The sequence below is a fragment of the Oncorhynchus nerka genome, linkage group LG28 (assembly GCF_034236695.1).
Source record: "Oncorhynchus nerka isolate Pitt River linkage group LG28, Oner_Uvic_2.0, whole genome shotgun sequence".
NCBI classification, from domain to species: Eukaryota; Metazoa; Chordata; class Actinopteri; order Salmoniformes; family Salmonidae; genus Oncorhynchus; species Oncorhynchus nerka.
In genome coordinates, this window is record NC_088423.1 from 73,729,824 (window position 1) to 73,744,465 (window position 14,642).

The following is a 14,642-nucleotide window of genomic DNA, read 5'->3' on the forward strand; positions in this document are numbered from 1 at the left end:
CCTTAATCCCAGAAGTGGAACCACACTGTCACTGATTCCATACCAACACACTCATTGTTGAATATGCGATTTACAACTTGTGAAATGTCCAGTGGCCGATGAGCACCGATACGTTTTATCTATTTCTCTTTATATGACAAGGATTAGCCAGTAGATTGTCGACTTGATTCATGACTAAGATTTACTCTAAACATGTGATTTGACTTCATTTTATCTGTGACCAATGACCTTGAGCCTTCTTGGATGGGCACTTGTGTAATTATGGCGGGGCCAGAATTTGAGGTCTACCCTTAGACTTGGCGGTGATGTAGTAGCCAATCACAGCGCAAAGCTCCATGTTTTCTGCTGGTTTACCCCGCCACCACAGGAAGCACTGAGCTAGGCTGAAACACCTGCATTTTGGTGCTGCCTTCAAGAAAACAAAGAGACCATGTTTGTATGTGGCTTTATTAACTCTATACATTTTATTGCAAAATGTGGGGCTTAAATGACAGGTCGCCACTGGTGGTGTAGAGAAAATGTAAAAGAATTCTGTAATTCTATACATTTTTCCATTGAGCTGGAAGAAAATGTAGCAGTTTTGAAGCTAATTTCCAGCAATTCTAGTGAGATAATTTTGCCATGACTGATACTTTGCGCCTCTGCTCAAAAAAAAAAATCTGAGTATGTTCCAAATACCTGTTTTTATTTTCTGTCTGGCTTTTAATTGTTAGTTCTCAAACATGGCATTGTGTTTAATACCAATATTTTTCCTCCAAACAATTGCAGACCCCTGCAGTAAGTACCACATTTGGAAAACACATGGACTAGTCAAATTTATTTATAAAAACCTTATCAGCAGATGTCAAAGTGCTATACAGAAACCCAGCTTAAAACACCAAACAAGCAATGCAGATGTAGGAAGCACTAGAGACATTGATGTATCCTGACTTCTGCAAGAAGGCCTACCTGTAAATCTTGAAGCAACTACAAATATATATAGCTTAATTTCAGTTAACACAGGAATCACTAGTCATTTCCAGTTAATCTCTGCTACACCGATTGGCCTGTTGTGTACTGAATCTTTAGTATAATGGCTGAGGAGATTTGTTGCTCAATCACCATCCCTGGAATTCACCACCATTATCTTCAAGTGTCTGGAAGTCACTTATGATTACGTGGATGTTTTTACACATTCTGTAATCATGTTCAGCAAAAAAGCTCTTAAAATGATAAATTAATAAGATAAATGGTTTCATAAAAAGCATTTATTAGAAAGACAAAGAATGTTGGATTCTTTAAAAGTGCTGATTGGCCTTTTGGCAATTTGAGTTCCATGGCATTTCAGCTCCCCCAAGTGGTGACAATTGAAAACCCAGATACAGAAACTGCATCGGGAAACTCAAAAGACAAATGATAGCTCTGATGTGATTAATAAGCTGCTAATCAGTTAGAAAGCCAACCAGAGTGATTGCACAGCATCACCAAAGGAAGATTTGACATGTGATGCACCTAAACATTTCTGTAAGGCAATTACTATGCAGTTTGCGTCAACTAAAATTAGACATTTACTGAAATTAAGAAATGGCTTAGTCCGATTACACTCCTGTCACCCAAACTCCAGAGTTGCGCTTTGATCTAATGAACTTAGAGTGCAACAGAAACATTTCATTTGATCACAAAAACAAAACATTTGTTTCCCCCTTTCCATCCAACACACACTGAGAAAAATGGGCCATCATCCTGACCCACTAACAAGTTCCATTACAGACACTGGAGGCAGCCCCAGGAGCATGCTCAGTAGGGTTTGTTTGACAGGAAGGACTGGAACATGTCTAAGGCGGGGCCTGGAGCCCACTGCGGCACCATGTGACCAGCGCCCTGAAACAGAAGATGGGATTAGAACGCAGCAGCCTCACCCCTGTTGCATCCACTAATCTCTAAATATTGGTATGTCTGTGGTGTGTTAATGAGTCTGAAGACAGTGAATCAATGCTAATGTGCTATCTAAGTAAGTAGTGCTTACCTTCACAGTCAGGAGGGTGAGGTTTCCATACTGCTCGTAGAAGCCAGCAATCTGGTCATCAGATATCCAGCTCTGGTACTTGGTGGTTGTCTGGAAATTAAAGAAAACAGTGAGTTACAAACATGCCAAATACCCAGCATCCAAATACCCAGCATCGAAATCTCTATGCCACAAATACCAGTCTTCAAGAGCTTTACCTTCTGGTTGAGCTGCTCCACAAACCACTTGTCTCCCAGGAAGTTGCAGGCCATGTCAGTGTCTCCGTTATAGACCAGCGCCCGGATACCCAGAGACAGCAGCTTCAGATACACATCCTTCACTGTCGGGTAGATGTTGGTGTACTGTCCTCCCACCACGTCACTACAGAGTTATGGTAAAGATGTCCTTTTTTTGGTTGAATTGTACCCCCTTTTCATGGTATCCAATTGTTAGTAGTTACTATCTTGTATCATCGCTACAACTCCCGTACGGGCTCGGGAGAGACGAAGGTCGAAAGCCATGCGTCCTCCGAAACACAACCCCGCACTGCTTCTTAACAGCGCGCATCCAACCCGGAAGCCAGCCGCACCAATGTCGGAGGAAACACCGGGCACCTGGCGACCTTGGCATGCACTGCGCCCGGCCCGCCACAGGAGTCGCTAGTGCGCGATGAGACAAGGATATCCCTACCGGCCAAACCCTCCCTAACAACGCTCGGCCAATTGTGTGTCACCCCATTGACCTTCCGGTCGCGGCCGGCTGTGACAGAGCCTGCCCTAGACCACTGCGCCACCCGGGAGGCCCTGTAAAGAGGTCCTTTAGGTAGTTTACTGTTGTCAAGTTTTAGATGTCCTGTCGCTGCATTTAGACTTCACGAGTGTAATACCTGCAGATGTCCCAGGGTGGAAGTGTATCAGGGATGTGTAGGGCTTTCCTCACATCAGCCTGGTTGAGCCAGTTCATCTGCGCTGTGCTGTTAATGCAGGGAGGGACCTCACCCACAGAAGGAGTTTGGCCAGTGACGGACGGCACCTTCAGCAGCTACAGCGAGACACATTACTTACATATCACACCAATATCTTCCATCATAACCACTTCAAACAATTTGAGAATAACCAGAACAACCCTTCGGAAAACAAGACTAACAAAATCTAATGCCAGAATGAACTTGAACACTGTATTCCTCCATAGGGGGGGCACTTACCTGGAAGGTGTCCCAGTGCTTCCTGTAGTTCCTGAAGAGGTGGCTCATGCTCCTCTTATAGGCTCTGGCCCCAACGCCACCCTCACAGTCCATGTAAAGTGCATACTCATTCAGCCCAGAATCATACACAATACTAAAGGCCTGGCTCAACTGAGAGGGCAAGAATGAATGAGAGGGAGAAGCAAAGGTACAATTATCCATTTCTATGTTAAACCTGTGCATGTAATAGCGCAATTTTTGTATTTGATATATAATACTTCTTATCCGATTGTAAAAGTGCTTAAACGTGTACCAGTGTCTTGCAGGCCTCCTTGCTGTTGTTGAAGAAGTTACATGTTCCCTTATCACAGCAGTTTGTGTTCAGATCTGTCCACAGTCTGCAAGAAGATAGTTTACTTAAACACAATGTCTTGTAACAGAAGAATCAGACAAGCTTGGATTCATATTGTCGGTTTTTCAAAAGGAATTATCCCTAGTCATGTAAACATAACTAAACAGACAGAGCCCACATGAGTGAATGTGTTGTGAGTTCTTACTGTTCTCCGAAGAGGCCGTGGTAGTAACCAAAGTAGATCAGAGACTGGTCATTCAGGGCATAGCTACTGAGGCCATTACCCACTGCAAAGCCCTGAAAAACACATTAAAGGAGTTATTTTATAACTGTCATACATATTCGAGTCATACCATCCTCTCCTACATAATCATTGACAGGTGGTTGAATAGGATTGAATTCCATTGCATTGCTTTGAACTTATGCTCAGTCTTTAGATTTTCAGAGAGCATAAGAGTGTAATCCACTCAAAACAATTAAGTCGGTGTGTGAATCAACTCACCTTGAAGTTAATCTTTGCGGTCCCTGTGGCCACACGCTGGCTGAGTGTCGGGGCATATATCCCACCATAACTCTCACCGATGATGAAGAACTCATTCTGTGTGAAGTTTGGAAACTTGGCAAAGAAACTCTGCAGAGCTAGGTAGTTGTCATCAGCCACCTAATAGTAAGGGGGATAAATGAGTTACTATTACTTTAGTATTCAGTAAGGAAGAGTGAACTGCATGATTTCTGAGCCACTGTCAGTGGAGCACAACACTGGAATGTTCAGATATAAATACAGTGTGTATAACAGACATGCCTATGACAAAGAGGTAAATAATTGTGTTAAATGCGTTCCACTCTCCAGAATGAGACCCTGATCTCACCTGGTCGTCGTCAGTTTTGTACTTCTGGTCATCAGAGTAGGAGTATCCCACACCTGCAGGGGACTCTAGGTACAGAACGTTGGCGATCCTGTTCCAGCTGAAATTATTCTCATACAGAGTGGCCCCATCATCATTCACCTGAGGGAGACAAAATTATGTTGTTATTCTGTGGGACTCAGAATCACTGCATACAATAAGGTTACGCTGGGAGACAAACTGAAATCACAGGTCCTGCTAAGCTCATGCTGAAAAGGTAACGTGTGGGAGAACTAACATGGAAGGGACCGTTCTCTGACAGAAAGCCATCCAGCGAGCTGCAGCCAGGCCCTCCATTCAGCCACAGCACAACAGGGTCCTTCAGTGGGTCCCTCTGTGAGGTCACAAACCTAGGGAAGCAGAGGGCCAGGTTAACAGGAGATAGAGAGTACCCAAAGACACACTTGGTGCACTCCGCACTTAGTTCTAGACCCCAGGTACAACGGTGTCTGTGGATTATGTTTATGTCCGCGTACCTGTGTGTGTGTGTGTGTGTGTGTGTGTACAGTATGTGTGTGGTCTATAGAACACTAGAATAAAAGTGTCATGTGTTATTTTGTCAATCATTAACTTCTCATAGCATATGGCAAAGGATGTTCTAGCTCTTAAACGTCTCAATGAAAGGAACAAGCTACAACACAATGCATGACCAATGCTGGAGGAAGTAGCAAAAGAGGAAGTACAAATCATTATCTAGTCCAGCTTCAGAAGCGTTCTCTTCTGCCTTTGTGACATTATATTTGAAGAGTTGTTAAACAAGCTTCAGTGGTCTCTGTACTAACTTCTGTATTAATTTACTATTGAGTAAGTCAATCTTGTAAGTTTATTTGATGACTTAAAAAGATGATACGGTTATTTATGCCATTCATTTATTATTTGACCCATTTGGAATAAACCGATATATAGATATTGTACATTAGTAAACTAATGTTGTGCACGAGCTGGAGTTTCTGAAAAGATCCCCAACCAAAACAAACACGAAGTTGTTAGTTAGTCAAGGTAGCGACATATGGCATTACTGATACTCACCAGTAATGGAGAAACTTTCCAGGGCTGGCTTTCAAATAGCCCGACCACTGCCGGTAGTTTGGTTTAAACGACATTCCCGGTAGTTCGGTTACCTCGTCGGGGGCGTAGTTAGCCCATGTAAGACACGAACCAGTAAGGAAACACACCACCAAACTAACAAAATACATACTGGTCATGTCGAGGACGAAACTAGCCTAATGCGCCAACAATGTTGACCTCAAATGCTGAACTCGAAGTCCTGTGTGCGGAACAATTGCCGTGTCTATGCCCTGTATATAGAAGCACTACAGGTCATATGACTACTAACTGAGCTCTCTAGTCACGTGGTTGATCTTTTGTTTTGACGTTCATCACCGGATTGCGTTTCATTTGATAGGCTACATTTTTTTCCATTAATAATTACTGCCTGCGTCTCGGTTATATCAAGGACGGACAATTCGATGTATTAGTTACTCAATATGTTAATCAGTCGAAATGCCAGCAGGTAGCAGAACAACTATGGCGAGCTCTGAATCATCGAGAAAAGTATAAAGCTGAAAATATGACAACTAGGCCTACCAAGAATTGGCTACAATTGCCAACATTGTTCCATCATGGCGTAACATTTAACATATCAACGTTTGATATAACATGACAGTGAAGAATGTGAGGGTGGTATAATTAGGTGGCAATGTGTATTAGTTGGGTGAGTGTCAGAGAAAATGGTAGCTTATTAGTCGACCTGAGTTTTCAAAAGGCCAGTAAAAAGAGTAAAAACAAAAGACAAGTGAGTATCAGTCATGCGTTTTTATAAGGGTCTCTGGCAAAAGATCCCTGAAAATGCATGTTTAAGGTGACGCTATGCATGTACATTATGCCTATGTATGCATGTTAGGCAATCAAGAGTTAGACAATACATAGCCTAGGCCCAAGGCCTACATTTAAGTTGAAATATGATCCATTGACTATTGCATGTTATACATTGACTATTATACATTTTACATCAACAGTTAGACAATACATAGTTGTCTATGCATAGTCACTTTAATAACTCTACCTACATGTACACATTACCTCGACACCTGTGCCCTCACACATTGACTCTGTATCAGTACTCCCTGTATATAGCCCTGCTATTGTTATTTACTCCTGTTCTTTAATCATTTGTTATTCTTATCTCTTACATTTTGGGGGGGTATTCTCTTAAAACTACATGGTTGGTTAAGGGCTTGTAAGTAAACATTTCACCTGTTGTATTCTGTGCATGTGACACATAAAATGTGATATGATTTGAATACACAGTGCTTGACTTGGGCAGGAGCTGGAGCTGAGTACTTGCACCTCAATGTTGCTACTGCTTGAGCTCCTGCACCTCTTATTTTATTTAACCTAGTCAGTTAAGAACAAATTCTGATTTACAATGACGGCTTACCGGGGAACAATGGGTTAACTGACTTGTTCAGGGGCAGAATTACAGATTTTTACCTTGTCAGCTCAGAGATTCAATCCAGCAACCTTTCGGTTACTGGCCCAATGCTCTAACCACTTGGCTACCTGCCGCCCCAAAATAGAATATTTTAGAATATCTTATAGAATATTTCCTCAAAAGTATTGTGGAGCTCTTGCACCTAAATATAAAAGTACTGGCACCCAAAGTGATTACCAGCACCTATTTCAGGACAAGTCAAGCACTAACAATACATAGCCTAAGCCCTAGCCTAAATGGGAAAAGTTTCAATATGGTCCATTGACTATTGAATGTTATACCTCAGTGTGTGTTTAATGGTCTTATTAAAGTGGGCGTGTGCACTATTATTAAGCCCCTGGGTCTGTGTGTGACCTCTGGGGTTACGCTGTAGTGCTACAGAATTTCTCTCTCTCTCCTTGGCTGTGCTTGTTCTGTAGCCTGCGGAGAACTGAGACACAGTGAACCTTACTAACCCCCATCCCACTATCTTCCCTCTGTGTGTTACTGTGTCCATGTTTGAGTATGTGTGTATGTATCAGTATCTGACAGAACAGTAACACAGATCATGTACATATGTGATTGAATAGTGCCCTGCATCTCTCTCTTTTCCCTCAGGTGACTTCGATCAGTGTCTCATTGATGCAAATGTGTAAAGGGGTGTGTCTTTGCCACTAGGATTTCACAGTCCTTTTCTACACACCCTTCAATAATAGTACAATCATCACAGTCAGAAGAGGACAAGCCATCTGAGGCCTCCTAGCCAGCTGCTTAGACAGGGCATCCTCCAGCTTTCATTACCCCATGTGCTTAGCCTTTCTTGCTGGCTGGGACTGAAATCCAGAAAAGATCCAGACATGATTACTGCTGCTTATGTCAGAGGACAAGTCACTCTTCTCTGATAAGGACACATATAAAGTTTTATGAGTGGAGATGTTTATGAGTTTCTTGTTAAATTGTCTTTCAACCCATTCTCTTAAATGTTTAAATTCCACCTGTGTCTGCATCTAATGTTTCTCTACTTGTTAAACAGAGGCCAGAAATATATCGAATGTAATAAATGTAGATACTAAGTAAGAACAAACTTGGATTTTTTGCGTGTGCAGCCTATCTCTACGCTGAATGTCAGTCTGCAAGACTTTTGAGTAAGCTGATATTGAGCTTTATATATATGTTTTGTTGGGTGTGGGGACTCCTGTCCTCAAGCAAGAGTTATGGATGCAAAGGGATCTGAGGAACATTTAAAAAAAATCGAAGTCAAGTTTTTAACCATTGTTATTTTCTTTACAAACGCTTTGAAATAATATAGTATGATTTATCTGTGATAGAAACACCAATCGAAGGATTTTAAAAATGGAATTACAAAGCATCAACAATAGATCTGACCCGCGACAAATTCTTCACCTGGAAGGCCCAAGACTGTCCCCTGAAATCAATGTTGGAGATCATTCTAAGACATCACATTGAAGGACATAAAGACATAATACATGGTAAAGCATACTGAATCATCTACTTCTTGAATGATCATTCCCATATCTGCTCTTTACAGAAGGTAATACAGATGATAAGGAATTAAATTGTGGGTAAAGCATTGTTAAACTACTGCTGTAGTTTTATTTTTCATGACCTAGTAACTGCTGAAGGTGAATGAATTACAGAATAAGATCTCCCTAGCTCTGGCAGAACTAGTGCGCCCTTGTGGAGACTATGGGTAGCTCACCCTCACTCGCTGTTCCTAGTGCGAAATGCTTTTGAGACTTTCCTGCCAAAGAAGAGGCTGAAATCTGGGACAACTCCATCCTCATGCCAGCCTTATTACATCAACAGTTGTCACAAACTTCTTTACAGAAATCCAGCCTAAAAACCCCACAGAGCAAGCAATCCAGGTGCAGAAAAACAGTGGCCTGGAAAGGCCAAATCAAATCAAAGTTTATAGGTCATGTACATATATTTGCAGATGTTATAGCAGGTGCAGCGAAATACTTATGTTTCTAGCTCCAACGGTGCAGTAACATCTAGAAACAATACAGTAACCCCAAAAAGTAGAATGCTTGTTTTGGAACATTTGTATTCTTTAATTTATGTTAGTATTGTGGAGTAACTACAATGTTGTTGATCCATCCACATTTTTCTCCTATCACAGCCATTAAACTCTGTAACTGTTTTAAAATCCCCATTGGCCTCTTGGTGAAATCCCTGAGCAGTTTCCTTCCCCTCCAGCAACTGAGTTAGGAACATTTGTAGTGACTGGGTGTATTGATACACCATCCAAAGTGTCATTAATAACTACACCATGCTCAAAGGGATATTCAATGTTTGCTGTATTTGTTACTCATCTACCAACACTTCATTGACCCCCTCCAGTTTGCATACTGGTCGGAGAGAGGAAAAGATGGACATGCATTTGAAGGGCAGCAAAAATGTGCATATAATTTTTGAAGATTTCTCCTTTGCATTTAACACAATCAATACTTTTATCCTCAAGGACAGACTTAGAGGAGACTTCGGACATGATTCTATGCTTATCAAATGGATCACCAACTTCCTCACTGATAGGTCTCAGCAGGTATGAGTTGGCAACACACTCTCTGAGAAGTGCACTTCTTCAGTTGGAACCCCACAGGCCAGCGTTCTTTCACCAGTTACATACATATTGTATACAGACAGCTGCTGGAGCCAGTTTCCAGGGTGCCACCTGATCAAATATGCTGACGACACTGTTTTGGTCAGTCTCCTCGAAGGGGATGAGACCGAACACGGACCAGCTCTGAATGATTTTACTGGCTGGTGTGAGTCATCCCATCTAAAAAAAACATACAAAACAAAGGATATGGTGATTGACTTTCGAAGGAACACTACCATGCACACACAATCACTGATAAAAGGTGAGCCCATTGAAATAGTGGAGTACAAATATCTTGGGCTAGTCATTGACAACAAGCTGTCCTGGGATCAGTGTACTGACACTATTTTAAAGAAAGGCCAACAGGGACTGTATTTCCTACGGAAATTGCACTTTTGTAATGTTGACCTAACCATTGTGGTTCTCTTTTACAAATCATTATTTGAGAGCATTTTGTCCTACTGCTTGAACTGCTGGTTTGGGAATATCAAGGTTGCACCAAAAAATAGTTTGGGTAAGATAGTCAGGACTTGCGGAAAAAGCAAGGCGCAGCAACAGTAAGAACTGTCATCTTTCTACCTGGGCAGAGCTCTCCAGACTGCGAATGATATAGAGGTTGACTCTTCTCATCTACTCCACCCCGAATTCCAGCTCCTTCCCTCTGGCCGCAAGTACAGACTACCTAAGGTATAAAAAAAAATAGACAGGGCCAAGTACTCTTTTATTCCGAATGCAATTCTGTAATTTAACAAAATGTTGAACTAATTGCACTTTAGCACTTGCACTTTAACATGTAGCCCATTTTTACATTTTATTATGAAAATCCACTTACCCAGCCCAGTTGCTTGTAAACATCCTTTGCTATTTTTTTATATAAATTAGTTTTGTTATGCTGCAAAATGAATTGCCTCTCTGAGGACATTAACATTTTCTGAACCTGAATAGTAATAACACTTCTTTGCAAATAATTGGAAAACCTCCCTGGTCTTTGTGGTTAAATTAGTAACACTTAATTTCACAGGGTCCTTATTACAGTGTAATTACATGTGTAATTACACTGTAAAAACCAATAGTGTAATAACAACATGTAACTGGTAGTAATTGCGGTCTGTAATTACAAAGGTGTAACAATGAATGCTTGTTACCATGCTTGTTGCAAATGGGCAGGTTTCAACTAAATTGACAAACTTAATGTTTTGATCCTTCTCAGCGTCATCTGCTTCAGCAACAACTGTCACAAAGGTTGTGACCCCTTGGGGATGCGCTGTATGTCTGAGAGATTATGCTTAATAGGCTCTAATTACACTAAACAAAAATATAAACACCACCTGTAAAGTGCTGGTCCCATGTTTCATGAGCTGAAATAAAAAGGTCCCTGAAATGTTCCATATGCACACAAAAAAAGCTTATTTCTCTCAAATGTTGTTTACATCCCTGTTGGTGAGAATTTCTCCTTAGCCAAGATAATTAATCTACCTGACAGGTGTGGCATATCAAGAAGCTGATTAAACAGCATGATAATTACACTGGTGCACCTTGTGCTGGGGACAATAAAAGGCTGCTTTAAAATGTGCAGCTTTGTCACACAACACAATACCACAGATGTCTCAAGTTTTGAGGGAGCGTGCAATTGGCTGTTGTCAGAGAATTTCATGTTAATTTCTCTACCAAAAGTTTCCTCCAATGTCGTTTTGGAGAATTTGGTAGTATGTTCAACCGGTCTCACAACCATAGACCACGTGTAACCACACCAGCCCAGGACCTCCACATCCGGCTTACCACTGTAGTGTTGTCAGCAAACTTGATGATTGAGTTGGAGACACGCAGACATGGGGAACAGGGAGTATAGGAGAGGTCTAAGCACGCACCTCTGTGGGGCCCCCGTGTTGAATATCAGCATGGCGGGGGTGTTGTTGCCTACCTTCACTACCTGGGGTCGACCCGTCAGCAAGTCTAGAACCAAGTTGAAAGTGTTCAGACCCAGGGCCGTGAGCTTAGTGATGAGCTTGGAGGGCCCTATGGTGTTGAAGGCTAAGCTATAGTCAATGAACAGAATTCTCACATAGATATTACTCTTGTCCGGGTGGGATAGGGCAGTGTGCAGTGCAATGGTGAATGCGTCGGATCTGTTGGGGCGGTATGCAAATTGTAGTGGGCCTAGGGTGTCGGGTAAGGCGGAGGTGATATGATCTAACCCCTCAAAGCATTTCATGATGACAGAAGTAATTTAGTTAGAATACCTATGCTTTTTGGGGTACAGGAACAATGGTGGATATCTTGAAGCAAGTGGGGACAACAGACTGGGATAGGGAGAGATTGCATATGTCCGTAAACACCCCAGCCAGCTGGTCTTACACATGCTCTGAGGACGCGGCTTGGGATGCCGCACGGCTGTGGCACCCTGTTGCTGGCTTGAATCTGCAGAACATTGTCTCAGGTCTGCCTTTGTGGAGTAGCAACTCATTAACCCCAATGCTCCTCAGATGTGAGGGACGTGGCTCTGGTCCCCAAATCTGTGTTCATAACCAAGTGGTAAGGTGCTAATTACTAGTTGTGAAGTTGTGAATACCGGTTGGATGCATTCACGTGCTTTGAACTCGTTGAGAAACGGCGATTGGTTAATGGCCAAAAAGCTGCATCAACCATAAACTAAAAATACAGCTATCATGCTTGTAAACAATTATAGTGTTCAAATAACATATTGATAGATTGCCTCTTGTGGTGAATACCACCTTCCCACTTGGTTATGAACGCAGTCAGCTGCAGGATTCAGATACCCTTATCATGAAAAAGATGGACTTTTGGGCATTTATTGTTACGGTGATAAACTGCACTTCAGGAGTGGTAAAGAACTCGTAAGGTTTGCTATTATCGTAGCGGAAGCTGAAAGAATCTTGGAGTGAGGGATGTAAAGGGTGAAGGGCTGCATGAAGTACTGGCAGGAGCATGGCATCCTCTCAGGTCCCCGGATCTGTGTAGGGAACTGAGTATTTTTTGTTTTGTTTTGTATGCTGTTTTCGGATGTTAGAGGGCATTAAAAGTTTTGTTTTCCCATTTCCGTTTTGGATTTGTTTTCTGAGTAAGCTTGACCCTAATCCAATACAACTTTTCAGGATGTAGTCCCCCTTAAAACTCCACCAAAGAAGAAGGTTGTGAATGCAGCATTTTTAAAGGTAGACTCAGGGATGTGACATAGATGCAGAAAGTAAACAGCTTAGTGGATCAATTTCAGCAACAACTAAGATGCAGCTCGTGGCAACATCATTTGGCTGAGTCTATCCTGAAGAAGGCATGGTGATGCTGAAGCATTGGTAGTTTACCCAATAAACTACTTGGAGCTTGTATGTAGAGCGTGCTACTCTCTTTATTTATTTTTATAGTTGAATCTACCTTTAACACTAATTTCCTCACTCACGCAAAGAGACAAACACTCAAAAGGGGTTTAACCAATTCAAATTAAAAGGAGTCACTCAAATAAGTAAATAAGGTGTAAACCTAAATATAGCAGACATTAGGAGTAAATCAATATTTAAAGCACTTCTAAGTAAATAAATTCAAAATAAAGCACACATGAGGGAATAAAGAAAATGACTAAATTAGAGTCATAGGCACACATGACAGTTAGGGGAGACCAGGTTTGGCTGTCTCGGGGGTTGGTTGTCACAGTGCTTATACTCCCAATCTAGAGGTTGCTTTGTATGAATTCTTTAAAATAATTAATCCACCTGCTCGTCAATTCATGTCAGCGTGACAAAACATTGAGGTGAGGGAAATCTATGTGTTTTTCATCGGTGAAAATGTTATTATGGCCGTATCCATGAACAATTATGTTTGTTGAAAAGAGCAAGAGGATAACTATATTTCAAACCTATTTCTGAGTTGCTAGGTCAAGCCATGTGGTAACTAGCAACATAGTTAGCATTTTTGCTCAGTTAAGGATGGTTGTCACATTGAATTTGGCGTTCAATGTCACTATCAACTCCATTATAACTATTTGGAGGGTTGGTTGTCACAATCTAACCCATTATAACAACATTATTAGTGGACATTGCCAGTATATAATAAATCCTGAGCTCCATTTTGGACTTGTGCTTTAAAGAGCTCCCTCAGTTGCCTCTCTCTCACACACATATTTTTTCTGTCACACACCTACACACGCAAACATGCATGTGCAAACACACATTCACACACAAATTTACTCAAAATGTAATATGCTGTTCTCAATTAATAAAATGCTGAATTTTGTTAGGAATATTTTTCGATCAAAGAAAGGCTATTTATAAGACTGTATGGTATAGGCTATTGCTTAAAACCTCTTAAGGATCGGACCCTTTTTTTCTTCAATTTTATCCTAAAATGACATACGCAAATCTAACTGCCTGTAGCTCAGGACCTGAAGCAAGGATATGTACTAACCCCGTAGAGGTTAATTTCTTGTTACAAAAGGAATACGTTACCAGCAACATTGTGACAACCAACCACATTCTGTGTGACATCCAACCCTGCTAATAACTCCGTTTGAATAAGGAGGATAAAAATGGTCCCCATTTCAACCCAAGAACTTGGTATTTCTATTGATGTTGAAAAGATTATTGTAAGGGATGCCTGACAATACACACAAGAGTAAAAAGTGTGACAACTTCAACCCCGGTCCCGGTCTCCCCTACAGCCTTGATAGTCTGTACTGACTTGTGTTTGAACAAAACTTTTTGATTGTAATAGTTTTCCAAACAACAAATTGTGATAACTGTGCAAGGGGGTGAATCAGGGTGGCACTTTACCAGACTATCAAGTAGGTCACGACATTAATACGGAATTCAACCATGTTCAAAATGTGTTGAATTTCGAAGATTCATTAAATGTATTGAACTTATTAGAAAATCTATTGACCTACACAAGTTTCTCACAATATGAGAAAATAATATGAAAATAATGCATCAGTGATTGGTATTTCTAGTAACTTTTTGAAGAAGCAACAGCATGGGAATGCCTGTCTGTGTGGTGCTTGCTTGTCCATCACTTTGTGTAGCCAGTTAGCCAGTTCGCTCGACCTAATTCATGGCTTCCTCGTGCATAAAGGTGGTCAAGGTCAGAATATGGCTTATCTGTAGACACACCGGTC

At 41.4% G+C, this 14,642-nt stretch overlaps 1 protein-coding gene, 1 long non-coding RNA gene and 1 other non-coding gene across 3 annotated transcripts; 2 read left to right on the forward strand and 1 right to left on the reverse strand.

Moving 5' to 3' along the window:
• Nucleotides 1-1,229: 1,229 nt before the first annotated feature.
• On the reverse strand, nt 1,230-5,724 carry LOC115112317 (lysosomal protective protein-like). The gene is made up of 11 exons (XM_029639313.2): nt 5,454-5,724; nt 4,663-4,774; nt 4,389-4,526; nt 4,022-4,180; nt 3,725-3,816; nt 3,481-3,565; nt 3,189-3,338; nt 2,871-3,025; nt 2,203-2,365; nt 2,006-2,095; nt 1,230-1,860 (listed from the first exon to the last, which is right to left on the reverse strand). The coding sequence occupies exons 1-11, from the start codon at nt 5,627-5,629 to the stop codon at nt 1,777-1,779; spliced, it is 1,404 nt and encodes a 467-aa protein (XP_029495173.1). The 5' UTR covers nt 5,630-5,724; the 3' UTR covers nt 1,230-1,776.
• Nucleotides 5,725-5,791: 67 nt separating this feature from the next.
• On the forward strand, nt 5,792-9,071 carry LOC115112347 (uncharacterized). Its single transcript, XR_003860919.2, has 2 exons — nt 5,792-6,219; nt 7,516-9,071. It is a non-coding gene; the product is annotated as an uncharacterized LOC115112347 (long non-coding RNA).
• Nucleotides 7,239-7,361, forward strand: LOC115112597 (small nucleolar RNA SNORA76). Its single transcript, XR_003860970.1, has one exon. It is a non-coding gene; the product is annotated as a small nucleolar RNA SNORA76 (small nucleolar RNA).
• Nucleotides 9,072-14,642: the final 5,571 nt, after the last annotated feature.

Excerpts from the sequence above, each read along its gene's own strand:
- LOC115112317 (XM_029639313.2), bottom strand. The coding sequence starts at position 5,629 with ATGACCAGTATGTATTTTGTTAGTTTGGTGGTGTGTTTCCTTACTGGT. Across the intron at positions 4,181-4,388 it reads ACAAAACTGACGACGACCAG|GTGGCTGATGACAACTACCT; the intron begins GTGAGATCAGGG and ends CCTTACTATTAG. Across the intron at positions 2,366-2,870 it reads CCACCCTGGGACATCTGCAG|TGACGTGGTGGGAGGACAGT; the intron begins GTATTACACTCG and ends ATAACTCTGTAG.